Below are 27,411 nucleotides of genomic sequence, written 5' to 3' on the forward strand. Positions count from 1 at the left end.
TTAGTAGCAAAAAGGTAAAGTGAAATAATTGTATTATTTGTATTCATGTCTATGATAATAAAATCCTTTTGTTTAAACTTTATCTAATTTAACTTTATTTAACCAATTTCTAGAAAGTTGCATGTAGATCATTTTTCGAAAAATAAGGCCATAAACAAGTTTCACTTCTTACGTGTGTACACTAGTACACGCACACATTTTTATTTTGTAACTGTTTGCATTGAACGATAGCTGTGATTTTGAATATTTTTTTTTTTTTTTTTTTTTTAATAAATAAATAAATAAATAATATTTACTAACAATCACGCCACGTTAACTGGTCCCGTGATAAGTTCGTAAAGAACTTGTGTTACAGGTATCAGATAACGGAAATAAATGTAAGATTTTGAAGTGAAACTTCCTTATCGGCGTTGGAAAAAAATTTACCGTCACATTTTTCGGTTACGCGTCACTTTTTTCCGTTACGCGCCATCTGTTTTGTATTCATGTCTATGATAATAAAATCCTTTTGTTTAAACTTTATCTAATTTAACTTTTTTGTATTCATGTCTATGATAATAAAATCCTTTTGTTTAAACTTTATCTAATTTAACTTTATTTAACCAATTTCTAGAAAGTTGCATGTAGATCATTTTTCGAAAAATAAGGCCATAAACAAGTTTCACTTCTTACGTGTGTACACTAGTACACGCACACATTTTTTATTATACGCATACATATATTTACTATACATCCATAACCCTGGAAAAGACATTTATATTTATCATACAAATATCTTCCCTTGGCGGGATTCGAACCCGCGACCCCCTTGTGTAGTGACCATGTCACTTACCACTACACCAGACGGCCGTTAACGGACGTATCTACACTAAAAGAAGAGGTAAAACATTGGAAAAACGGGGAGAAGGGCCCTCTTGACCTGCTAAAATTTATTCAGCAGTATAGGTTGGAAAATTCTGTTCCCAACATTGTAATTTTGTTAAAAAAAATTTTAACAATTTCAATCAGTGTCGCTAGTTGCCAAAGAAGCTTCTCAAAATTGAAGTTGATAAAAAATTTTCTTCGTTCTACAATGAGTCAATTAAGACTACAAAATCTTGCAATATTGTCAATAGAACAAGAAATTACATATAATATAAATTTTGAGAGCATTATACACGATTTTTCTAGTATGAAAGCTAGAAGAGTAGATATTATATAAATATGTTTACGAGTGCATACAAATAAGTCTAAAAAAATTTACTCTGTGTATTAATTAATATTGATTAAATAACTTCATAATTTATTTATTATGTGTATTAATTTATAAAAACCACTATTTGATTGACTTATAATAGAAAGGGCGGCAGACTGGAGATCGCCCCGGGCGGCAAAAGTTCTAGGTACGCCACTGAGTTAATGGAAACCTTTCAAGGTTTTTCTATAACGTTCTGTACACGAGTAATTAGGGAAATAACTCGTAATATCGTAAATCCCAAAATTTATGTTGCACATTTTTTATCTTTCACCGTGGAAGTCGTTCGTAGAATACATTATACCTATACATTATATATATATATATTTATTTACTTTTCTCCTTCGAGATTTGAACACTGGCATAGCCGCATCGCTTAGTACGAATACATCAATTTGTCATTTAAACGATAAGTCTAGTATGTAAAATAGCTATGTTCACGACATTTTTGAATTGATAATGCTGTTCAGAAATTTTTGACGGCAATGAGAAGTGTTCTGTCACGTGCTTTTTGTTTAATTAGTTAAAAATGTGTAAAATAGCGACTACTAAAAAACTATTCAGTATTTGTAGGAATGCGTAAGCATGGAAAGCACTACAAATAAAATAAAGAATGTGGCATGCAAAACTTTTGCAGTTATCTTGCGTCATTCAAAAGAGAAAAGTTTCAACTACAATGCTCGAAATACGTAATAGTTTTGTGGAATCCGATTTTTATGTTAAGATTGTAGCACATATCTCTATAAACTTTTGAACTGCTATTACGACTGAATGTGATCGGTAAATTTTGCACCAACAACGTAAGGTACAGAAATAGATATGCCACTATTCCAGGTTCGAATATAATACCATAAACATAATAGGCGAAAATTAACATACCTGTTTCAAATTATTATTATATGTATATATTTATATAATTATTACTGCCAATAAATATGGAAGCAAAATTATAAGTATTTAAAATAAATAATATAATAGTAATAACTAAGCAAATTTAAAATTACATTTTGTAAATTGCATGTGGTGGTCTTCTGAAAATGAAAAATTTTAATGTTTTAATTTTAGTGCAGCCTCTGTTGAAAATACTAAAGAAATACATAATTGGATCAAAATTGAAAATATCTAAAAAAGAAATTAAATATTTATTTTTATCTTTATCTTTTTTAATTATCTTTTTTATTCTTAATCTATAATCCACTACTTTAATGTAATGCATTTTAAACAGCTCCACTACTACTACAATTATTTTACATTATGAATAAAAGAGAGGAACTCTTTCACATCAAAATTGAAATTCACTATTTCGATATATGGGCTTGTTCCCTTTGCTGATCCAGTTTAATAAAGAAAATGTGAAGTCCATGACAGCTGACGTTAAATTAGTAAATTAGTTTTGATTTGGTTTTGATCAGTGGTTTTGATTGACCAAATATTGTGACGGTTCAATAATTCAATATGATTCTCATAAAGTTAATTTAGTGTTCCAATTTTATACCGCAAAAGTATTTATTTTAAAATTCGTGGCCAAAACTTGTTTTCGACACTACAAAATGTATTGTAGACTAAATATAAGGTAATTAGGTGTATTTATTACTCTGAAACATTACATACTTTGATGCAACTACATATTTTTATCCGATCTTTCAGATGTATTTGCGCAAATGGAGTAACCAGCAGATTTCTCAGTACAGCAGAAATCTCTACAGCACTTCGACCATTTTACTTCAGTGTACATCCAGATCTTTTTGGAAAATATCCAGAACAAAGGGTACCTGTTATTAAATGTTATATTTTTATTTCTATGAATGAAAAAGAGGACTTATAATATTTAAATATGGGCAAAATGGATAATGATTACAATTATATAATTTTAAAAATTTTAAAGATGAAGAAATTTTTTTAAAGTAAATTTAACAAAATGTTATTAATTACTTGCAGAAAATAAACGAACAGTCACTGCAACAGCTGAGTGCTTTTTTAGAAGCTCAACAATCTAGAAGGAGAATGGTTGTACCGCCTTTGCCATTCTATTTGCGACAAAAAAACACAGCAGAAGGTAAAATACATTGTTATTTAAAATTAGGCAATGCAACTTCTCAGAAGTGAAAATTACTAGACTCAGAAAGGAGAGAATTTTTTTATCTTCTCAGTTACAGAAATATTGTGCAAATTATTTCACTGTGACTATATTCTGTTTGATTAAAATGTTTTTGAACAGGTGAATTTAAATTAGTACAAATCCAATTAAATGGCAGCGATACAAGGGACACAGTTGTTAAAGTACTGAACGCATGTAATATATCAACAAGCTATGTGGACAAGATACCTCAAGCTCCTCTAAAAGAAGATTCATTTAGGTAACAATTTTAATGTGATACAAATGTTTTTTTCTTTTATTTATGTATGGCAATAGTGATGTGAACTTGATTTTTGAACTATTAAAAAATTTCTTATTGCAGCAAACCTGATTTCATGAAGGCATACCAACGCTATAGTACAGAATTTGAAAATGCAACTGAAATAAAAAAGAAAGTAGAAGAAAAGAAAGCAATCGACAATATTGTGTAATTTTTTGTTATTGATTATGACATTTTTTACATAAAATAGTAAATATGCAAACATATTCTTCACAATGTGGTCTAAACATGTTTCAAATTTAGGATCTGTGAAGATTTCAGGACCCTCTTTATTTGTATGAGTAAATCAACACCATCATATTCATACAAAATATTTTTTGTGTTATGACACTGGTAGTTACCGTTTTATATTTTAACCACAACTGTGCACTCCAGATTGCAGGACGGCAAAGCTGTTTTTTTATTTTTTTTTATTGCTTAGTTGGATGGACGAGCTCACAGCCCACCCGGTGTCAAGTGGTTACTGGAGCTCATAGACATCTACGACGTAAATGCGCCACCCACCTCGAGATATAAGTTCTAAGGTCTCAAGTAAAGTTACGACGGCTGCCCCGCCCTTCAAACCGAAACGCATTACTGCTTCACGGCAGAAATAGGCAGGGTGGTGGTACCTACCCGTGCGGACTCACAAGAGGTCCTACCACCAGTAAATTAAAACTAGGACCTTATGTCTTGAGGTGGTGGCATTTATTATTCAAATCCATAGGTTCTAATAACCACTGGCTTGTGACTTGACTGTGTACCTATTATTGCTGACATAAGAAGAAGTTATTACAGTAATCGTCCTTATAACACGGTCCTCTAATAATACATTTTCATATTATGCAATTTCAGTCTCTCATATAACACAGGGATTTCACACATTATACATATTTCTGTACTGTGAAATTTATAATTATTTGTACAGTTCATAATTATGTTCACATACCTTTGTACATTATGTAAATTTTGTTGTTCTAAAATTAAATTAAATTAATTTATTAAAATTGTGTTCCTAGTTTTTGTATTGTAAAAATATTTGTTATATTCTATTGTATTTGTATAAGTATTATATTTGTACATAATGCATTATATGGGGTCATACAAGCGCGATACTTCTACAACGCATTTCATATAATGAAAAACCAATCTACCGTCTTATAGGAGGTATTACTGTATATGCAATCAAGTGAATAATGTGAAATGAAATAATTAATATAAATAAAAAATAGTTGAATGGTTAACATATTTTTTATATATTAGAGACTGGGTCTACGAGAACAGTGCTGTGGCCCGTGAAAAATATGAGCTGATGAGCGCAACAAGAGACCAAGTGAAGAGCCTGATTGATCACCTATGCAAAACTTACGGTATTAAAGAAGTTGGTAAACACTAAGTAACAAAATTTGCAAATGCGCGACATCTTAATAAACTGGTAGATCATTAATATAGATTTACCCTCTGCTTCATAAACGATGTACAACAAGCATAACAGTAAGAAATCTTTACCATTACAATTTAAGCACATTGTCCATGTAAAATTAGGTATTTTATGTGATTCACTCTTATGTTTACTACAAAATTAAATTTTATTTTCGAAGGTGAAATATGATAATGGCTGGAATATCAGTCATATCAGAGGAGCTTTGCAGAGTCTAGTTTCACTTGCTACGCAACATTCCAATATTATGGATAATTTACAAGGCAAGTCTGTTTCAAGTGTGTTAATTAACTTGAGTTTTGAACATAATCATTTTGAGAATTAATAACAATAATTACTGTTTTTACTTCAGGCAGGACAATTGCACTGGGTCAATTCACCGGAGTGAGCTTGGATGGAGATGTATATCTTAACATTATAGATGTCAGAAATGAGTGGTTATCAGTAAGTTATTTGTTTCTTATCAATTGACGTCAGAGAAGTAATGTTATGTGAACGCATCTGCGTTTTTGTTGTTTATTATTGAAAGGTCTGTTTTATGACACGAACAAGACCTTTCTTTATACAGTATAAATACAATAAGTCAGTAATGCTGCTATTCTTTTATTGTTATTTATTCTTGCAAGCAACTATACCAGCCGTCCCCCTCAATATTAAAATATAAAAGTTGACCAGTTAACTTTAGACTGCGTCTGGGAAACTGCCCTGCTGTTCAACTTCAAGATACAAGACTCCTTCATAACGAGAGCGCACGATATCTCTATACTACATTTGGAACGAAGCTTGATATAGAAATAACATTTGAAAATTAAAAGACACAAACACAAAATTGACTATACTCATTTATCTTGGACTAGCGACCCGCACTCGCTTCGCTTCTGAAACTGTAATTTATTATTGATATCTCTACTATTTAATGGATGTTATTATACATATAAACCTCCCTCTTAATCATTATCTATTTAAAAAAACCGTATCAAAATCCGTTGCGTAGTTTTAAAAATTCAAGCATACATAGGGATATAGGGACAGAGAAAGCGACTTGGTTTTATACTATGTAGCGATTGAAATCTGTCTGTATATTTGGTATACAACTCGGGAGGAGAGCTTGTGACTCCAATATCCCAATAAAACAACGAATACAACATACAACATACAACGAATACAATATTGAGAAATTTATGAAAGGTCCCGTGGTTTCTTAATGTGGAAATACACCACCATCTAAGTGTTACTGCTGTAAAAGAGGAAATCCATAATACATCAGAGACATATCAGGGAAGAGTGAGGGGACATTCAATCCAAATGAATTGGCTGTGGAGATACAAAACTATACTAAACAGTTAAATTTTTGAATGTAAATTGTGTTGGTGTGCAATAAAGTGTATTCTCTATCTCTCTCTCTCTCTAAAAGGAAGGGACATCGTATCATAAGTGCATATGACCTACTGAAGAGGAGTTGTCCTCACTGGAGGTCACAACCGAAATGCCACAACTAACATGGCTATATTCATGTAATCATACAGACTACTCTAATCTATATTGCCCCTTGTGTAGCTCCTGCAGTTTCCATACAAACTGTTTTCAGTCAAATTGAACACAATAAAGTAATCTATTACTATTAGATTATATAATTTCATTCTGTTTTTCCAAATCCAAGATTTCGGTCAAACTAGTAAAATGCATTTTTTTTTTGTTAAGAATCTTTTTTGGTACCTACTAATTTTAGTCTGATTCGTGTGAGTGACCATGCAATTTACAAATAACAATAAAAATTCCTCTGTTTTTCTTTTAGTTAATAAAGAAAGTAAGGCAAGAAGACAGCGCGCTGACTATGATACCTAGTTATGAGAAGGCTTTATCCAGTATCTTACGTGATATTCATATACGAAGAAGGTACATCTTTTGGTTATTCCATCTTTTAACATCGCACCGCTAGCCACCGGATTAGAGTTCAGCCATAGTACTTAGAACAACTGCGTACATTTAGTTTCCAGATCACTTTTCCACGTTCCACCCGACTTTTTCCTTCTTCAAACGAGGTTTGAGGAGAATACCAGCGGTAGGCAGCAACTTGGCTAAGCCGTTGGCTTTGCTAATGATCATAAGCCACGGAGATCAAACAACATAAGATAGGACGAATGTTTTTCTGTCTAAAATAAAAAAAATAAAAATCGGTCAACGACCTGACACAGTTCTAATTCAAATTCCCGTCTTATATATTTAACTTCATTTATTTATAAAGTTGTTTAATTTGCAGAAAATTCATGCCGAAGGTTTCGGCGGCGCTATATTGTAGTCATCTGAGACAGCTAATAACGTCCATAGGCGATTTTTACGGACGGGGAAACAAATTTCCTCCGTCTGTACCGGAATCTCTTAGCAAATACGAAATCGTCGTTGAACCGTTAGTATGTCTGTCTATATAATATACAGCACGATGATTTTTTTTGAAACGAAGTTCCTTATGGGATGATGCGGAGAGGTTTAACCGGGAAAAACGTCCGTAACGTAAGATTTTTATTAGTAATGCACAGTACGACTTAATTTCGTAATAACGTACAAAAAATAACATATTTTTATTATATATTTTTTATAAATCATTGTGAATAAAGTAAAGTTGATAACTTTGTAAAGTAGTTTATTTATTTATTTTTATCAATAAAAAAATCATAATAAAAAATGTATACCCGAATAATTATTTTCATCATACCTCGAATAGAACTTAAAATTAATATTTTTATAATAAGGAACTTCGTTCCTATCCGGTGTCCCACGACACCACACATCTTTTTTTTAAATATTTATTTCAAGAAATATAAAAAAAACAATTCGAAGTTAAATTTAATGTATACTTGTCGTTTCAGGGAGGCAGGCCCTCTGATGGTGTCGCCGACTGGACAGTTCATCACTCCGTCGTCGTGTCCAGCTGACGAGCTAATAGCATACATAAATAATCATTTAGACGAAGCGACTTTACTTCTAACCGAATATAGCATGTAAGTTTCCTACAATTTGAACCACCATGATTGAATTTTTACTGGTGGTAGGACCTGTAGTGAGTCCGCGCGGCTAGGTACTACCCGGCCTATTTCTGCCGTGAAGGAGTATTGCGTTTCGGTTTGAAGGGGGGGCAGCCGTTGAACTATACTTGAGACCTTAGAACTTATATCTCAAAGTGGGTGGCGCATTTACGTTGTAGATGTCTATGGGCTCCAGTAACTAATTAACACCAGGTTGGCTGTGAGCTCGTCCACCCATCTAAGCAATAAAAAAAAAAAAGATTGAATCTAGTTGATCTAAATAATGCTAATACACTTTCCCTAATACCAACGTTTTCACGGCTACTTTTCACCAGCAGATTAATACTAGGCAGCTACAAGTAGTGGTCTCGTCTGAACTTGCCTTATATATATTTTTTATTGCTTAAATGAATGGTCGAGATCACGGCCCACCTGGTGTTAAATGATTAACGAAGCCCGTAGACATCTACAACGTAAATTTTGGGACATGAGCTGTAAAGGGTCTCACGTAATCAATTTTGAATCTTGATAAAATTAGCTTATACGAGTTTCACTTGAACTGTCTGGTAGTTTCCTCATGTCTTTTAGTTTAAAAAAGGACTAAATTTTTCGTCTCATCTATACTTAATATTATAAAGAGGAAAGATTTGTTTGTTTGTTTGTTTCGAATAGGCTCCGAAACTACTGGACCGATTTGAAAAATTCTTTTTCCATTAGAAGCCGACATTGTCCCTGATGAACATAGGCTACTTTTTTTAAAAAAAATAATTTTTTTTTTGTTTCATGTGTGTTTTAATGTTTCCGAAGCGAAGCGAGGGCAGGTCGCTAGTAGAATATATATTTATTTTCTCGAACAAGCAGAAAGCAACGTTAAGAAAAAAATTATAGATACCTAAATATATATATTTTTTGTTTGCAGAAATAAACACGTCGAGAAAGCATTACACAAAGAGGTAAAAGAAAGATTTGGACTACTAGAACTACACAAGGACGATAGTATAACTCCAGGACTAATGATTTCGTGTTGTCAACGTCTATTGACTAGAACGGATAAACTTAATGCGGTATGTTTCAAGTTTTTTTGTACATTAACTTACGCTAGATGAATCATAGGATAGAAAACGCATACGGCGCCTTCAGACATAACCAAAATCTATATTTTATTGTACAACGGCTCTCAATGAACCGACCGGATTGCATGACCCTCTCGCGGAGCGGTAATGAATAGTAAAGACGGCGGTCCAGTCTACCCGCGCGAGCTCGCAACACATAACCGCTGGTAGCAATAAGCGCACTATATAATAATTCACTGTAATTCGTTAGATGAAAATTGCTGTTAAACACAACATAAACAAGTAAATAGCATTTATGTTACTCGGGTCATAACTAATCAACAGCTGTTGTCCTTATTTAATTTCCAACGAATATTCGTTCGCTTCATGAGAGGAGCACTTTACAACGGGTTGACGGCCAAACATAGACGCGTTTTAATATATAAGTTGAAAAATTTATTCGTATTTTTGTTGATTAATTTCTTGCATCCCATATTTCGTAGTATTTCAGTTTAAGTTTTAACAACATTTTTGTTTCAGAATCTACGAGGTAACATATTGTACGTAACACATTATTACTCTGTGTTAACTGAAGGCATTTTATGTATACCGTGGAATTTTAAATAATCGAATATATACATAATTATTACATCAATATAATGATATCAATTCAATGTACGTAGTTTAAATGAATTAAATTTATTTTTAAGAAAACATATTCTCTGTTATTTTAGACATGAACTTGCGTACAAATAAGTACTTATAGTTTAAATATAACTAGAGGTCCCGCAGTAGTCGAAATTTGACTATAATTAATTGGAGTTGTAAGTTTGTACACTATTATGATTGTATTTTATACTTCTATAATCACAAATTTCGCCAAGACTACACTATGGGTGCGTTCCACTAAGCGTTCACAACGAACATACTCACGACCGCAATTTTTCCCGTTCCACTTGCTTGTGAACGTTACTGTCGTAAACTCAAGTGGAATGGATTAAAGAGCGTTTTGAGCGTGGAGGTAAATAATACAAAAAGTGAGTTAACAAAAAGATTTAAGAGGTTAGGTTATAATCTGTAAGCCTTGAAAATAAACTTAGTTATTGTTTAAATCGATTTATATTGAAAAAAAATATAATTTAATTTTTTATATTTAATACTAGTGGTGTATTTAATTAATTTACTTTCAAATGTAATTAAAATGTCTTTTGCGGTGGCACTTGGATATTTGGTAAGAGGTCGCAATAATGCTCCAGATAGTATCTTTTTCCGCATGAAATAACGTAGGTAAGCTTAACGGTCGCCATTTTTGATGCTTTGAGTTTTGAAAAGGCCGCTAATTTTCTCAACGATCACTTCGACCCACCTTTTTAGATAGGTCGTCGGGAGCTTCGCGTGAGCGTTAGTTATGACGTCATAAGTGACGTTTTCGCCGCGACCACAACGACCGCGGTCGTTATGTGGAACGACTAAAGGAGCATTTCGATCGTTGTGGGTGCTTAGTGGAACGCAACATGTAAAAAATATTAACAAAGACAAACAATATTTAATCTATTCTCAATTTGACAACAGACGTCAAGAACAAAAGTTTGACAATAAATAGTATGCATGCGTGTGTGCGTCAAATATATGGTATAATAACCGGCAAACTTCTTGAGCATTTGTTGACGTAGTGGGGGTAAGTTTGCGCATGGTACACTCACGTGCAAAAACATTACTTACTCTGCGTCATAATGCTATTAAATTATTAAAATCAACATATGTATTTATTTATATATTTATTAGAACATCAACAAAACATATAGGTTAATAATTGTAATAATTTAATCTTGGGGTAAAATAGATATTCCTTCTATTAAGTCAAAACTAGAGCTGTTGCCAGGTCTTGGTTCAGTTAAAGCGAAGCTGGTATTTGTAATTTTTTTTTCGTTATCATAATCTTGACCATCATCATCATCACTGTTTTCATCACCCGAGTCGCTATCATCGTGATGAGTCGACATAGGGCTCATCGGCGTAGTTTACAACTCGGTCGATTCGGTCTTCTTTTTTGTCTATAATTAATTATTTTTTGAAGATATTCGATTCGTAGTAATCGAATGTTACTTTTTTCATTTACCAGCTTCCGATTATTTTCTGTTCTTTTTTTCCATCTGAAGCCTAGCTCTTTCATAATTCGTCGTAAGCTTCATTCCGAGCCATTAAAATTTATATCTTCTTTAAATTTTTCCAAGCCTTTCTACGGTACGGAGTTTCGCTGCTTGTTATGTAGTTATTATGATTACATCTTTTTATTACAGACTGAACGAAACTATCCATTCCGGTAACTTTCTTCTTCCCTGATCTTTTCTTACCCGGAGTCCGAAACACGGCGAGCAAGCCAGAGCCTTTAGCTTCGTTAATAATGCACCTAACACTCACTGATGTTTTTGTTGCTTCCGAAGTCTGTTTTAATTTTTCCATATCATTCTTCCCCTGTTTTATAATGAAGCAATATACGTCGTACACAAATTTTCTACCCTTTCTTTTAAGTACTACACCAGTTTGTCACGGCATAGTGTATGTTTTATAAAAAATCAACAAACACTCAACAAATAGCAATGGCAACAAAGTCCACAAGCAATTATAACAAATAACTTAACGATTAATAACGATAGACTTTCCACTGTACGCAAGCGTACTTTTGGGAGCAAGCGGAATGAAGGCGCGGTGCGGGACGAAAGGTTCGACTGATCTACCAATAACGCGCTCGATACGATTTCCCCTGCCGTCACCCGCCCGCCTCACCCTCACCACCAAAGTGACCTAAAATTCGGTTCTGCGCAGTCAAGGTCATTTGCTCAAGAAGTTTGCCGATTACTATATGTAGTGTGTGTAACGTTTTTTTACTGATGTAATGTATCTTTTAGGCATTATTTTAAAAAAATATTAGCATTGTGCACTTCTTCTCTATATTCTCTAGAAGTGTGGAAAATTTCATACTCCTCCGTCCGTGCAATTTTCGTAAAAAGGGATACAAAGTTTTTGCTTCACGTATTAATATATAGATTAGTTGAATCAGATAGAATGTAGACATTATTGGAAAAAAATGTTTACTAACCTTACGCGTGTTGCTGGTAATAACTGTAAGTTAAAAAATACTTATTATCGGTATGGGAAGAAAAAAAATCCAACAAAACGTCTTTCCTAATCGAATTTATTTTGAATTACAATACGCCTTATTAACCTCGAAAACATCAAAATTGTTAATGTTAATTTTATTAAACAGTCTTACAATATGCATAAATATATTTACATGAGGCATAAAAATGAAAGTACATAATTACTTTATAATTGCATTGATTCTTTGTGCATCAATAGTTTTAAAATTAAAATAAGAATATACATGAAAATACAAAATAAAGTAACATTAAATACAAATAAAAACATAATTAAATGTCAGTGTTTCTTGCTTTGCTGTACAATAACAAGTTTGTTCTTCTCTTTCGTGACTTTTGCTACTGGTAAATTTGTTGCGGGCATCAACTGACGCAGGTTCTGACTAGGTATGATGGGAGGCTGAAAACAAATGTATTTATGTATTATTATTTTTTTCACAATTATTTCATGTTTTTTTTAAATTTTAAGTTTGTAGCGTGGAACATTGAAATATCGAGTCGCACTCGGGTATCATCGGGCGCGATCGGAATTCCCGAACGCGCAGCTGTCCCGTGACGTCATCACAACAAGATTCGTGCGCCGATTTAACTTAAATATAAAATCGAGATTTTAGTTAATTTAGTATCGTCTAGCGTCGTTTACTCATTTTTGTTTATATTTTAATATTGTATGTACATACATCTGAAAATTAGAAGTATTATTGAAATAGTGTGTTTAACTTTGATATATTATTCCGAGTGAAAATTTCCCGCGAATACGGAGAAAAATGACAAACCACAGTGGTGACCCCGACGTGATATGAACACGCAACCTTCTGATTTAAATTTAAGTTAATTTAGTTAAAAGTTTAATTTTACGTTAGTTAGGTTTAAGTTTATAGTTAGGTTTTGACTGACAGGGTGGTACCAAGGCAAATAGACGTGGGTTTGATTCCCACATTGGGCAAAGATTTCTGGAAGGAATAGGTTTGTTTGCTTTCAGTCTGATTGGTTGATATCTTTATTTGTACATATATAAGAGTACATAGGTTGTCAGTTCCCGTAGTACCGATAATCCTAGTTGGGGCCAGTGTTTTATTGAAATTACTCGTCCGCTCGATATAATTAACAATGCATTGAACAACAAACATTTCTAATTTCTACACCTTGTATGGGATACGCTGGCAAAAAAAAAAGACAGATGACATTATAAAACCGAGCAGCACTGTTCGCTCCCAAAGTAAACTGCAACAATTTTTTTTTTTTAATTGCTTGGCTGGGTGGACGAGCTCGCAGTCCACCTAGTGTTAAGTGGTTACTGGAGCCCATAGACATCTACAACGTAAATGCGCTACTCACCTTGAGATATAAGTTCTAAGGTCTCAGTATTGTTACAACGGCTGTCCCACCCTTCAAACCGAAACGCATTACTGTTTCACGGCAGAAATAGGCAGGGCGGTGCTACCTACCCGTGCGGACTCACAAGAGGTCCTACCACCACTAAGAGTTATGAGTTTCGGTTGGAAGATTTTAAGATTACTTTAATTGGGACTTTGACCTGATTGACGCGTTCATAGTCGACGTCATTAGCATCTCCTCCGCTTCATCGCTCCAGTGGCATTTTAGTTTTAGCTAATAAAATAAACTGAAGAATGGTTCATGAGTGAAAAAGGTTTGGAAACCCAGAATTTGGTGCTGTTCTATACATACCGGATTGCATCTTGCAAGCTGTTTCATTCGGTCGACCAGGCGCATGGCATCATCCGATGTTTCCGAATCTGTTGTCATGCCGAGAGACAGGGCCCTCTCTGGGTTTCCTCCGTCCAAACATCGATGAAACGATTGGAAATGTCTAGAGGACAATTTAACATAAGCATTCATAACCGACGCATAAGTCACAAAAATACTTATATAGTAAATATTCAGGCAAGTGTTGAAAAAATAATTGTTTAAAACTATAAATAAAAACGCTTTTGTAGCTAGCTTATCTAAAAAGAAGAAAATAAATCTCTATAAGTGTTATAAATAAAAATGGTGATTAGAAAAATGCATTCAATATTCCTTTACATATATACGTATATCACACTAATAAAAGCATGTTCAAAATCAATATCTACATATTTCTTACCATAAACATTCATTTTAGGATTAGAATTTTAATTTTAATGTACGAATATTTTTAGTTTTGCATATTCAGATTAGTTATAATTCTTAGGGTATCTCTTTAAGAAAATCTGAATAACGTCCTGCTCTTCTGATATAATTAACGACTTTACATGATTAATCTGAAGATCTGGTTATATTTACTACACTGACCTTCTCTAAGTACTACTAGGTGCTAATAATTGTAAGTAATGTGTCTACATCATTTTTCAATTACATCTATATCTTATTTCGCCCTATTTCTTACAGTAAGGAATGGAGGAAGGTCGCGTCATGAACCCAAAAAAAAGAAAATAATGAAATCCTTTGGCCCACTTCTGTCTCGAAGGAACGTGGTTTCTAAGTCCTAAGGGCAGGTTTGTCGTTATTGCAACGCAACTGACACATTCATGTTTTAATGTCTCTATCTGACTCTGATCGTGATTCTTTTGTAAAAAAGAAATTCATTTATCTATAACTAAATTACATATCAATTTTCAAAACTACTAAAGAACGTGAATTTTCTGGTAATTAAAATCTATACATATAAATAAAATTGGAGTGTCTGTTTGTAATATTGAAATAACCGCTTTTTACTACATGCATATGAATATATATAGACACCAAAATAACATTTTTTACAATTTTTGTTTGTTCCGTAATCCGTAAATAATGTTCTGCAATCTCTGGAACGGCTGGACCAATTTTGACGGGACTTTCACTGACAGGTAGCTGATGATATAAGGAGTAACTTAGGCTACTTTTTTTAGACTAGCTTCGCCCCGCGGCGTCACCCGCGGTACGACAATAAGCGCGGGTAACGTCGCGGGACTCAACTATCAATAATAAAATTTAATGTTTCCGTAGCGAAGCGAGGGCGGGTCGCTAGTCGTAAATAAATGTGTAGCTAATAAAAATAACCTAAGTTGTGCAAATCATTACCTCGTGTGAGCATGTGATCGAACCCGTTGCGCGTGTCTCCAAGCCGCAGCAGCTCGGGCTCGCCAAATAGTAGCCTCTTCACTGGCAGCCGCTACACCGGCTTCTAAGGCAGCACATGCGCCACGTAAATCCACTACCTTAATAACCATTGAAGTTCAATTAAACGTATCAAATAGCGATCTGCCAGAAAACATACCAAATAAGAGAAACAAATTAACTATTATTACATTTATTATTACACATATAAATCTCTAACGAGAATCAAAACGATCAAGATAATAAAACAGAAGATTAAGAAAAAAAAACCCATTGAAGTTTAAATTCGAATCCATCAAATTCCCTTACAAAATAGTTTTATTGTGACTCGAGATACTATCTTTTTGGATACATATTTCAAATAAAACAAAGCTTTATCATGCATAAAACATAATTATTAGCTTTATTATGAAGATTAGATTCCACTGGCATAATTTATTGAGGTGATCAAAAGCACAACGAAGTGTTCCAGAGGACTCATGAAATTAGGAATGAAAGTAGGAACGCAATGGAGAAAATTGCTTCTACATTATTTCTTTATATCGAGTATAACATGACAAAATCTTCGTAATAAGGTGACACTACAAAACTTGTACCTATACGCCCCGTCATGACCTATGCAAGTGTATTATTCGCTTACGCGGCTCGCACCAAGTTGAAACCCTTTCAAGTCATTCAATTCCGTTTTGGCAGGATAGCCGTCGAAGCAACATGGCTCCTAAAGAACCTGGATTTCAATTATGACCTGGAGCTTGACTTAGTCAGTACTTACTGACTGAGTTCAGCTTTACAGTCGGCATCATTGCACCACTTTGAGAAGGCGGCACGACATGAAAACCCTCTTGTCGTGGCCGCCAGTAATTACATACCCGATCCGGTGGACCGAATGGTAAACAGTCGACGTCGCCCTAAACACGTCATTACGGATCCTCCAGATCCATTAACGGTGTTTTTAGGTACCTCAAGCACCGGTCACCGTCCTCGCCAAACCCGTCGCTTGAGACAAAGGGTTCGACGAGTAAATTAAGCCATAGACACAGCCCACTGAGTTTCTCGCCGGATCTTCTCAGTGGGTCGCATTTCCGATCCGGTGGTAGATTCTGCAAAGCACTGCTCTTGCTATCGCCATTGTTAGCAACACTCTCGGCTTGAGCCCTGTGAGCTCACCTACTAGCTCGGTGAATCTAGAATAATCCCTCGAGGTTACTAAAATAGATAGAAAAAAAAAGAAAATGCTGTACCTTTTGAAAATATCTATATAACAATGTCTTAATTTCATCATGTGAAAGTTTATCCAGTCTAGCCATCAACATCTGTTCTCCTCTACTTCTTGAGTCCTTGTTGTCGAATGAATCAGACAAAGATGCAGATGGTGATTTGCCACATATTAAATTGTTCTTGTACTCAATTGCTGTGTCTATTGCTTCTATAGCTTCTTCACATTCGAGTAATTTGCGTTCCTATACAACATCAACCACAACATTTTATACAAAAAGAAAATAATTATAATTTTTTTTTTTCATTGCTATGATGGGTGGACGAGCTCACAGCCCACCTGGTGTTAAGTGGTTACTGGAGCTCATAGACATCTACAGCGTAAATGCGCCACCCACCTTGAGATATAAGTTCTAAGGTCTCAAGTATAGTTATAACGGCTGCCCCACCATTCAAACCGAAACGCATTACTGCTTCGCGGCAGAAATAGGCGGGTGGTGGTACCTAGCCGCGCGGACTCACAAGAGGTCCTACCACCAGTAATTACGCAAATTATAATTTTGCTGGTTTGATTTTTATTAAACGATGTTATTTCTTCACCATGGAAGTCAATCATGAACAAAAATTAAAAATATAAACAATAATTAATGAAAGCCAATAAATATTGTGTATTACGAAAATGGTCACTCACTTCAGAATCAGACAGGGACTTGTAAATTTTTCTCTTATGACCTAAACTACATCTTTGATCGTGTAAACATTCTCTGGTTTTTCTCAAGTTTTTAATTTCTTTTCTTAATATCACTTCTTTCTCTTTGGAGTGCTCTGAACTGGCTAAATCATTAGTTTTCTCCTTTAGTATACTGTCTAATTGCGTGATTCTGTTAGTGAAATGTTTCAGTGAATTAACTTTCTTATCTTTGACTTCAATTGAAGTGTCTGACAAATCATCCAGTTTTAATTTATCTTTTACAAGTTCTACATCTAAGGTATTTTTACGTTTTTCATCTTTCTTGATTTGTCTTTTTATTTGATCAATTTGTTTTTTATAAGTCTTTAAATTAATTTCATGTCTCTTGATTTCCTTCACAGTATCTTGTTCAACAAAATTAGAGTCTGAATTTTTATCATAAGATTTGTTCTGAGTATTCTGAGACATAGCTTTAGTGAGATCATCTATAAGCCTCTCTTTTGCAATACAGAGGTTTATCAATTCTTTTAGCTGTGTTTGACTACTACTTATTTCTTTAGATAGTTTTCTAGTTAATATCTGTTTTTGTGTATATTTTTCTTTTGTTATCTTATACTTTTTACAAATCTCTTCAGTCTTTGGAGAATCTATCATTTTGAGTAACTCCCTTTCAATTAATTTTGGTTCCGGATCCATGTCTTTTTTATGAGATTCTATTAGTATCTTTTGAGTTTCTGGTGAGATTGCTTTTGCTGCAACTTTCCTTAACAACTCCAGCTCTGCCCCTGACAAGCTTTCACCAGGTTGTATAGTTCTTCTACGTCCAGAATTGGAATGTGATGTCATGACAGGTAATGATTGAGACCCACTTGTTTCTGAAATTGTGATATCATCAGAGTCAATATGATTCAAGTATTCTTCACATCTATCTGCAAAGAGTTCATCATTCTTTTCCCTAAAATATTCCATAAATTTTTCGACTTTATCTTGAAATACTGTGTCAGAATGAGTATCTTCCTCAGAACCAGAATCTACATCAGATTCACTTAGTTCACTAGGCTCTGTATCTTCTGCTATTCTTGGTAAGCCTTGTTTTATTGTTACATCTTTGTTATCTAAAGTTCCATCTGCATTTAAACATTCATCACATTCAGCTTTCAAAAATAGCCATTCGCTAACTTGATTGATATCAGTTTCTGAAAGTGATTTTGATTGAAGGATCTTATTGAAAAGACCTTCAGCGTTCGAAACCAACTTAATCCATTGTGAAGTTGCAAATTGTAAATTGAAATTGTTATCAGCACTATTGATTGCCTTCTCAGAGTAAACTGGTGTATTATTATCAGCAAATAAATTCACTGTTACAAAGTTTTTGATTCCTCTACAGCAAAGGCAGAGGTTCAGTATCTTTAATGTGTCCTGGTAGTCTTCAGGTTCTGTACTAATACATCCAATGACCCATGTGAATGCTCTGCCTCCAAATGAATCACGCAGCATTGCTGTCAATATGCACTGATCATAATTAACCTGTTTAGAAGGATTTCCAGCTAATAGTTCTTTCAATATATTTTCTAAAGTATAAAGACCAGGATCAGGATATGCTGCAAGTTCACAAAAACTAGCAGTGGACATTCTATGATTCAAGGTGCCATTAGTTCCAACCCACTTTTGTTCAACAGTCACAGTAAACACTGTATGGTAATTCCCCTGGCATTGCTGTCTCCAACCTAGCTGTAAATACTGGAAAGCTTCCTCCACATTACAACACCTAACTAAACCGACTCCAAGAACATCAAATATATTATTGGTGACAACTTGCATCCATGTTATGTGAAGTATAAATTCTCTCTCAGACATTTGATTCAGTTTGTGAAATATTTCAGTTAAAAATCTTGGAACGATTCCTTGATCACATTCACTGTGAATGCACTCGAAGCCTGAAATAAAATCAATTTTTTAACAAACAAAAAAAACTACTTAATGTTCCTGTCAAACCAGTGCGAGGCTATCATTATAGGCTTATTACCTGGACCAAAGAGCGTGTAAGTTTTGCCAGTCTGACTCTGACCAAAAACAACAACAGATGTATCACAGCCATCGAGGAAACAGTTTATTTGAGGTATCATAAACGAATTGAACAGATGAGCCTGACTACAATCAACAGGCAAAGCTCGATTCACATGAAACGTCTGTCCACTTTCCGTAATAACAATTTGGGTTACAGGATTACTGAATATGCATTGAGTAGAATCTGCCAAGCTCGGGGGCTTCAAACGAATGGCGATTTGTACTGGAATATCCATAACTGAGGATGTTTGATAATAATACTAATCCGTACATTCGTATTTACTACGTAGCTGAATACGTTACTGTCTAAAAACCATATTTTAGCAGAAAAATCCCAAAAAGACAGGCAATGAAAATGTCGAAATACATTTATTTGTATTAGTTACAAGTTTATGATGACATTGACAAACTGTACTTTTTGACATTGACCAAAATTTCTTTTCTTTTAAAATTGATCTTGGATTATAATCTTATAGGCCAAATATTTTAAAATTCTTTCATTTTAAAATGATTCTACAAAAAAAAATTATAGCCCATTCCTTTAGATTAGATTAGACCCCTTACACCAGTGGCCGGCAGCCCGCTGCTCATGAGCCGCATGCAACCTATTTGTCCCCTCAGCTAGGGTTCTTCCGCGAAAGGTTTCGGTATTTAATTTTCATTTTATCATTTCCCTAATATTATCCGTGATTACTAAAGCAAAGCATAATTGTGTTAAAAAATGCTCTTTTAATAAATTTCAATTGTGTGTTATCTATCTAGTTAGCTGTTTTGGATGACAAGGTTGTCGACCACTGCCTTAAATCATTGAGTAAATTTATTAAAGTATGAAACCCATATAGGTCTATGAGTAAATTAATAAATGTGAACGACAATGCCGATGTTTGGGTACCCAATAAATTGTATTTAGCCTTGATTTTCGAAAATAGGTGCGTCGTTAGATTTTTAACCAGAAATACTAGAAAGATTTTTTGATGTATTCACTAAAGTGGATATCAGAATGAACAAGTGACGAAACTAAAAAATACTAAAAATGTAATTATTGCAGAATCAATAGACGGTCCGGTTCTATTTTTTTTTGCCGATTCTTCCAGCCTCTTAAAACCTCTTTCATATCGAAGCATTGCTGATGGTCTGAGATAATAAGATTCAATTCCAATCACTAACAGTAATTGGAATCTACCATGACGATCACCAAAATCACCGGTGACCGATCACTAAAAGTCGTATTATTACGAAATTTAGATTTTTTTATAAATTTTGTAATCATTTAATTGGTTAGAACTGCTTGAATTTCATAATGTTTTCGAGTTAGACAATTAATAAATTACTCACAAAATATCTTATCACCAACTTCAGAGTTCAACTGACAGCTGGCAATAAGTTAGTATTCGGCAAGTGGCAAGTGGCAATCTTTTCGTGTCTAAACGATCTTTTTCCGGCTCTTGTGTCAAACAAAGTAGGTGAATATGTGTTATTTCGAAAAAAATCTAAATAAATCTCGCATCCTACATAATTAAAATTCGCCACAATTATTTTTTAAATTATGTTTAACGACCTGAAATGCGTTATAACTGATATTTTAGTAATAAATTGAGAAAAAGTGTCAAAAAATTTGGTAAACATCTGTGAGGTTATGTTTCATACTTGCTCTTGTTTTTAGGCCCAAACATGAAGCAAATTGTAGCAAATCAGAAAGTCAAAATCCCAGACGGGCTTACGGTCCATGTGAAATCGCGTCTGGTGACAGTTAAAGGGCCCCGCGGAGTTCTCAAAAGGAACTTCAAACACTTGGCTGTTGACATTCGCATGGTAAACCCTCGTCTCCTGAAGGTTGAGAAATGGTTCGGATCCAAAAAGGAGCTTGCCGCCGTGAGGACAGTCTGTTCACATGTAGAGAACATGATTAAAGGTAAGTAACACTACTACTAGAACATCATTAATGTAGATTAATAATAGACTAAGAATCAGAAACTGGAGCACACAATCAAGACAAAATATCGTAGTGATTCTTAGTTTAAATTGACAAAATGTTGGTAATAAACATTGTAACATGTAAACAATAGGTGTATCACTGCAAGTTCCAAATTGAATGGATTTTTGTGTGAACAAAAATTTTACATGGACTTTTAAAAGTAGATAGTAAAATTTTTCTATGCTGTTATACGCTTTCTCAAGAGCCCCGCGATTTTGTTTTGAAAATAATTTACTATTTTAAACATTTTCTTTAATTTTTGTTATTTTTTTATTTTCATACAAATACAGAAACCATTTTAGACCTTGCAAAATCACGAGTAAAGCTGAGTGTCATTAATGATTCTAGCGAATTAAATTGCATGTTATATTAAGTTCAAATTATAAGGTTGAAGTCTAGAGTTTTGGAAAAGTGAAAAATCTTTTATGTTAATGGTTTCAAACATATCCATATATGTAATATGATGCTCTGACTTAGCATATAATACAAAGTGTGTGGATAAAATGCACAGTTGTATAATTTTATTATTTGCTTGTTATTTCAAATATAGAAACATTACAATCAACTTTGTAAGGTAATTTAGCTAAAGCAAGTTGTGATAAGCAGTGGCTTCTCTGTGCCTCTGGTATTGCTGTTGTCAATGTGGTAGGCTGTATGTTCGTCTGCCTACAATGGCCACCAGAAAAACAAAGCTAATCATTTTTAATTTAAATAAGTAAAATTTACTTCATAAAATTATTTTAAACTTGGGTGTTTAATAAATATTTTAACCAATTTTACCTGAGTTTTTCAATTTTAGACTATACCATTGGAGAAATTCCCATTTCTATAAAGTGGCACGACATGAGAACCCTTTCATCGTGACCTCCAGTAACTACATAGTCGATCCAGCAGACTAAATGGCAAACAGTCGCCCAAAAGACGTCATCTCGAATCCTCCTGATCCACTAACGGTGCTTTTAGTACCCCAAGCACAGGTCATCGTTCTCGTCGAACCCGTCGCTTGTGACAGAAGGGCTCGGCGAGTAAATTAACCCACAGGCGCAGCCCACTGAGTTTCTCACGGATCTTCTTAGTGGGTCGCGTTTCCCATCCAGTGGTAGATTCTACGAAGCATGGCTCTTGCTAGGGTTTGTGTTAGCAACATCGTCAGGCTTGAGCCCCGTGAGCTCACCTACTAGCCCGGCTACGCTGACTTGGTTTCTATAGACCATCAGATTAGGTAGGAAAAAAAGGGGGAAACGAAACACAAACCACATTTAATTTTTAAAAAGTTTTGTGTAAAACTGTGACCATGGAAACTGTAAATTCATTTGCCAAAATATTTATTTTTTAATATTATGAAATTAATATTATGAAATTAATTTTTTGAAACTTTTTGTATGTTGCATAGATGGATGAATGATCTAATAGCTAGCCCTTTTCTAGTGTGGTTACCAGAGCCCATAGATCATTAAGTGAAAAATTGGGTGGCACCCACTTTGTAGTTTGTAGTGTGTTAAATAAATTCAAAATAATAGTTTAGGGTATAATCTAATGTAAAATAAACACAAATGTAATGTACTCTATCCTTATACTAAGATTAGATTTGCTTTTTATTTCAGGAGTAACTAAAGGCTTCCAATACAAGATGCGTGCTGTGTATGCTCACTTCCCCATTAACTGTGTCACCACTGAGGGTAATTCAATTATTGAGATACGTAACTTCTTGGGTGAGAAATACATCAGAAGGGTAAAGATGGCACCTGGTGTGACTGTCGTTAACTCTCCAAAACAAAAGGATGAACTAATCATTGAAGGCAACTCTTTGGAAGATGTCTCTAGCTCTGCTGCTCTCATCCAGCAATCTACTACAGTCAAGAATAAGGATATCAGAAAGTTCTTGGATGGTCTTTATGTATCTGAGAAAACAACTGTTGTGCTAGATGACATATAAAAACATTAAATAAGTATAATAATATATTTGTTTATTTATTTTAACTAAATTTAGACCTTTAAAATAATTAAAAAACAGTAGGAATATGAAGATAGCATGTCTACTCCAGATAACTTTTTCCCATCCTGATCACTGACATCCCTGACATAGATTTGTTCCATCTTCCCATTGATATATAGCCAAAAACAGTTAGTGATTCTGCCAGTCTGTTTTACCTAATGCTGGATGAATTTAGTGATTTCGCCTTTGGAACTGTCTTTTCAACTATACACGCGAGCATAAGTTTGGAATCACTTACTTGAAATTGGTTCCGCGCGATCTTGGTTACTAAATAAATTTTTAATTATCATAAAAATTACATAATTTTAAAGGTTCAGCTGTCAACTTTAAATTGATACCAAATTCATTTAAAGCGGGCCAGTAGTTAAGGAGCTATCCCGGATTAAGTGAAGGAGGTAGGAAAACAAGGAAATATGGAAAAATAATGAATGAACAAAACAACAAAAATTAATAAGTAAAAGAAATTATTTAGCCTTAAAATTAAGTATCAGTACTTTGTGTTCCCTTCCCTCGCCCTAATAACTGCTCGAAGACGATTCTTCATAGACATGATCAGCTTCTGAATTGATTCTTGTGGGATACCTTCCCACTCGTAAATCAACGCCTATTTGAGTCGACTATTATCAAAGCCGGCAATCTGACTTTTGGACAATGATTGGTAAATCAGAAAAACGAATTATTGACTTTGTATTCCATTGGCAGTCACAAAACTCTTCGGAACGACATCTTAGATAAATAACAGGTTAAGTAATTAACCTTTATTTAATGCAGGTTTTGAACCGTATTCTTTGAAGGAGACGATTATATTCAAATCAATCTGTATTGACATATCAATAATTTTTTTTTGTCCAAATGCACAGATTGCCACCTTTGATAATAGACGACTCATTTCAGCTCATTCAGACATGAAGGAGCAGGAGTTCTGGAACGAAACTTCCTCTTCGGTTCATTCCACACGTGCTCAATGGGATTAAAGTCAGGGCTGAGTGATGGCCAGTGCAATGTGGCGATACCGACTTCTTCGAGGTATACAGTTGTTACACGGGTAGTGTGACAACGAGCGTTATCGTGCATAAGGAGGAAGTGATCACCGATATATCCAGCATAGGTAAAGACATGTTCCAGCAGAATATTGGAAATGTACCAGTCCGAAGTTAGACCGCCTCCTCGTCCCCCGCCAGGCACGAAAACAAGCTCGGTTTTACCATCGAAGGAAATACCGGCCCACATACAATGGCGCCCCCATAAGCCACTGTTTCAGCGAAACAGCACTGCGAAAATCGCTCCCCAGGCCGCCTGTAGACCCGACCTCTTCGGTCGCTACCGTGCAAACACATCTTGCTCTCGTCGGAGAAAAAGGCTTGCCTCTATTGCTCAACCTCCCAATCAAGATGGGTGCGAGCAAATTGAAGGAGAGCTTGTCGGTGAGCTACCGTGAGTTTCGTGCTTGTGGGAGGCCTTTTTGGAGTCAGATTCGCTAGCTTGAGTCATCGACAAAGTGTCCACTCGCTGGCTGCTACCCCACGAATATCTCGGAGCTCCTGTTGGACGTCGACACCATGTAAATGCCGATTTCGGAGAGAGGTTAACACGATAAAACGGTCATCCTTCTCCGATGTGCACCGGCGCTGTCCAGATCTTGGTCTCGGGATAAAGCCACCAGTCTCCTGAAAGCGCTTGTAAGCTTTCGAAACACAGGACTGGCTTATGTGGAGTCAACGAGCGTCAACCCGCAGGCTGAGCCCTTCTTGCAATAGGTCTACGATTTGTGCTGCTTCTGTAGGTGTTGTCTCCATTGTCGTAAAAGGTAATGGATCAAAGTTAGCGCAGATGTGTATCGGTCAACGTGTGAAAGTCAACTGATAAAGAAAATCCGATAACAGGTGCTTTTATAGGGGTCAATAAGTCGCAACTCGCGACGTATCAAGCAATTGAAACACGTCTTTTTCGTTATTCCGTTATTGAAACACGTTATTCCTTCACTTAATCCGGGATAGCTTCTTAAATACTGGCTTGATTTTAATGAATTTAGTATCAGTTTAAAGTTAAGAATTGAACCTTTAAAACGATGTCATTTTTATGATTATTAAAAAAAAATTTAGTACAAGAGATCGCGCGTAACTAATTTCAAGTAAGTGATTCCAAACTTTTGCTCGCGAGTGTAGATCTATCTTTAATTCTGTTTGAGCATGTACAAGAGGGAACCACCCGTGTCCCCGATATTGACGAGCACAAGCCTTCTGTGTTGGACTTTTTGCTGACCACCCATCCAGCCGAATACAGTTTGGCGGTCGACGTTCCGCTAAGATCGTCTGATCACTGCCATACCACTCTCGTCCTGATCGTCGAACAACGACCGGGTATCGAAGAGTTTGGCGGTTTATCTCAGCAGATTGCGATGGATTGCCTGAATTTTATACATCCTACCCATGGGGGTTCTGCTTTTCCTCTGGTTATCCTGAAGTCTGTATGGACCGTCTTAAAGACGTGGTGCTCCAGGGTCCAGGGGATGGAATTGTTTATTCTCTCCTCTGATGTGCCCGTTGAGAGTCGGAGTAAATCCTGGTATAATAATCCCAGTAGGGATGCTGCACACGTTCTAGCCGTTTGCATACGCGGCCTGGAACGATGCAAGGAGACCTCGAGATCCGAAAGTCTTAGAGGAAAGGCGGAAATATAACGTCGCTTCCCGGACGTACAATACAAATATTGCCGAATCGAAGTCGGAGCACGTTTCCAGAATTGGAGAGCTACTTAAGTGCTATCTCTCCGGGAGCCGTGCTTTTTGGTGGCTCGCCAAAGCTGCAGAAGGAAATTATTGCAGGTCTAGTGTCCCACCACTACGCAAGACCGATGACAATTTGGCCCATAGTGCGAAAGAGAAGGCTGACCTTCTGGTCAAACTCTTCGCCTCGAACTCGACTGGACGACGGGGGTGCCACACCACCTAACATCCCCTGGTGTGATAGTTCCCTGCCAGAGATCTGCTTCACACAGTGTGCAGTCCGGCGGAAGCTCGCGACTCCTGGACGTCCATAAGTGGAGTGGGCCAGATTGCATACCTGCAGTGGTTTTGGAAACGTACGCCCCTGAGTTGACATCTGCGCTAACGCGTTTGTATCACCTCTGATATAGTACAAGCCGGGTTCCGTCTTCATGAAAGACAAGCATTCGGCAAAACACTGCCCATATCCACCCTATCCCCAAGAAGGGCGACTGGTCGGACCCATAGTCTATAGACCTATCGCGATAACTTCCTTGCCTTCCAAGGTGATGGAGCGAATAATAAATACTCAACTCCTAAAGTATCTTGAGGATCGCCAGCTGATCAGTAACCGACACTTAAGGTTTCCGTCATGGTCGCTCAGCTGGCGATCTTCTTGTATACCTTACTTACAAGTGGACTGAAGCATTGGAGAGCAAGGGCGAGGCTCTCGCGGTGAGCCTAGATATCGCGAAGGCGTTCGACAGGGTCTGGCATAGGCCACTTCTGTCGAAGTTACCGTCTTACGGAATCCCCGAGAGACTGTATGATGATCGCTAGCTTTTTGGATGGACGGAGCATCACTGTCGTAGACGGTTGCTGCTCCGATACTATGACTATTACGCCCGCGTTCCACATGGCTCGGTGCTCTCCCCACGCTTTTCATCCTGTATATCAATGTCATGCTATGTCTGAAGTGGAGAACTCTCTGGGGCGAATGGAACTTAGTTCAATTCAACCCGTCGAAGACACAAGCTTGCGCGTTCACTGCGAAGAAGGATCCTTTTGTCATGGTGCCGCAATTCCAAGGAGTATCCCTGTAACATTCCACGAGTATGGGGTACGAGTATGGAGTACTTGGGGTCGACATTTCAAGCGATGTCGTTTCGGAGTCATTTGGAGGGCAAAGCCAGGTTGGCGATCAAAATACTGGCGAAATTAGAGCGATCCGGTTCTTCATACCTGGACAAAGACTTTTGCTTTATAAAGCACAGGTCCGGCCTCGCATGGAGTACTGCTCACACCTCTGGGCCGGGACTCCCAAATACCAGCTACCTACTTCCATTTCACTCCATACAGA

General features: G+C 35.8%; 3 protein-coding genes across 4 annotated transcripts; 2 read left to right on the forward strand and 1 right to left on the reverse strand.

The window, feature by feature from the left end:
• The first annotated feature begins 2,569 nt into the window (after positions 1-2,569).
• Positions 2,570-9,860, forward strand: LOC101743844 (T-cell activation inhibitor, mitochondrial). The gene is made up of 13 exons (XM_062671423.1): positions 2,570-2,807; positions 2,882-3,002; positions 3,173-3,290; positions 3,453-3,591; positions 3,694-3,798; positions 4,894-5,011; positions 5,232-5,338; positions 5,428-5,515; positions 6,867-6,967; positions 7,332-7,478; positions 7,939-8,070; positions 9,014-9,158; positions 9,687-9,860. The coding sequence occupies exons 1-13, from the start codon at positions 2,785-2,787 to the stop codon at positions 9,771-9,773; spliced, it is 1,431 nt and encodes a 476-aa protein (XP_062527407.1). The 5' UTR covers positions 2,570-2,784; the 3' UTR covers positions 9,774-9,860.
• A 2,466-nt stretch (positions 9,861-12,326) lies between these two features.
• Positions 12,327-19,788, reverse strand: LOC101744135 (kinesin-like protein costa). Its single transcript, XM_038014465.2, has 6 exons — positions 19,336-19,788; positions 17,310-19,246; positions 16,645-16,863; positions 15,368-15,504; positions 13,994-14,135; positions 12,327-12,704 (listed from the first exon to the last, which is right to left on the reverse strand). Exons 1-6 carry the CDS (start codon positions 19,610-19,612, stop codon positions 12,585-12,587), a joined length of 2,832 nt encoding a protein of 943 aa, XP_037870393.1. The 5' UTR covers positions 19,613-19,788; the 3' UTR covers positions 12,327-12,584.
• Positions 19,789-20,738: 950 nt separating this feature from the next.
• On the forward strand, positions 20,739-23,311 carry RpL9 (ribosomal protein L9). 2 transcript variants are annotated; one of them, XM_012693091.3, is made up of 3 exons: positions 20,739-20,839; positions 21,040-21,288; positions 22,956-23,311. In XM_012693091.3, the coding sequence occupies exons 2-3, from the start codon at positions 21,048-21,050 to the stop codon at positions 23,285-23,287; spliced, it is 573 nt and encodes a 190-aa protein (XP_012548545.1). In that variant the 5' UTR covers positions 20,739-20,839; positions 21,040-21,047; the 3' UTR covers positions 23,288-23,311.
• The last annotated feature ends 4,100 nt before the right edge of the window (positions 23,312-27,411 follow it).

This window comes from Bombyx mori, chromosome 12 (assembly GCF_030269925.1).
Source record: "Bombyx mori chromosome 12, ASM3026992v2".
Classification (NCBI taxonomy): domain Eukaryota; kingdom Metazoa; phylum Arthropoda; class Insecta; order Lepidoptera; family Bombycidae; genus Bombyx; species Bombyx mori.

Excerpts from the sequence above, each read along its gene's own strand:
- LOC101743844 (XM_062671423.1), top strand. The coding sequence starts at position 2,785 with ATGTATTGTAGACTAAATATAAG. Across the intron at positions 5,339-5,427 it reads ATGGATAATTTACAAGGCAA|GACAATTGCACTGGGTCAAT; the intron begins GTCTGTTTCAAG and ends TACTTCAGGCAG. Across the intron at positions 5,516-6,866 it reads TCAGAAATGAGTGGTTATCA|TTAATAAAGAAAGTAAGGCA; the intron begins GTAAGTTATTTG and ends TTTTTCTTTTAG.
- LOC101744135 (XM_038014465.2), bottom strand. The coding sequence starts at position 19,612 with ATGGATATTCCAGTACAAATCGCCATTCGTTTGAAGCCCCCGAGCTTG. Across the intron at positions 19,247-19,335 it reads TTACACGCTCTTTGGTCCAG|GCTTCGAGTGCATTCACAGT; the intron begins GTAATAAGCCTA and ends ATTTTATTTCAG. Across the intron at positions 15,505-16,644 it reads TATATAGATATTTTCAAAAG|GTAGTGGATTTACGTGGCGC; the intron begins GTACAGCATTTT and ends ATGGTTATTAAG.
- RpL9 (XM_012693091.3), top strand. The coding sequence starts at position 21,048 with ATGAAGCAAATTGTAGCAAATCAGAAAGTCAAAATCCCAGACGGGCTT. Across the intron at positions 21,289-22,955 it reads TGTAGAGAACATGATTAAAG|GAGTAACTAAAGGCTTCCAA; the intron begins GTAAGTAACACT and ends TTTTTATTTCAG.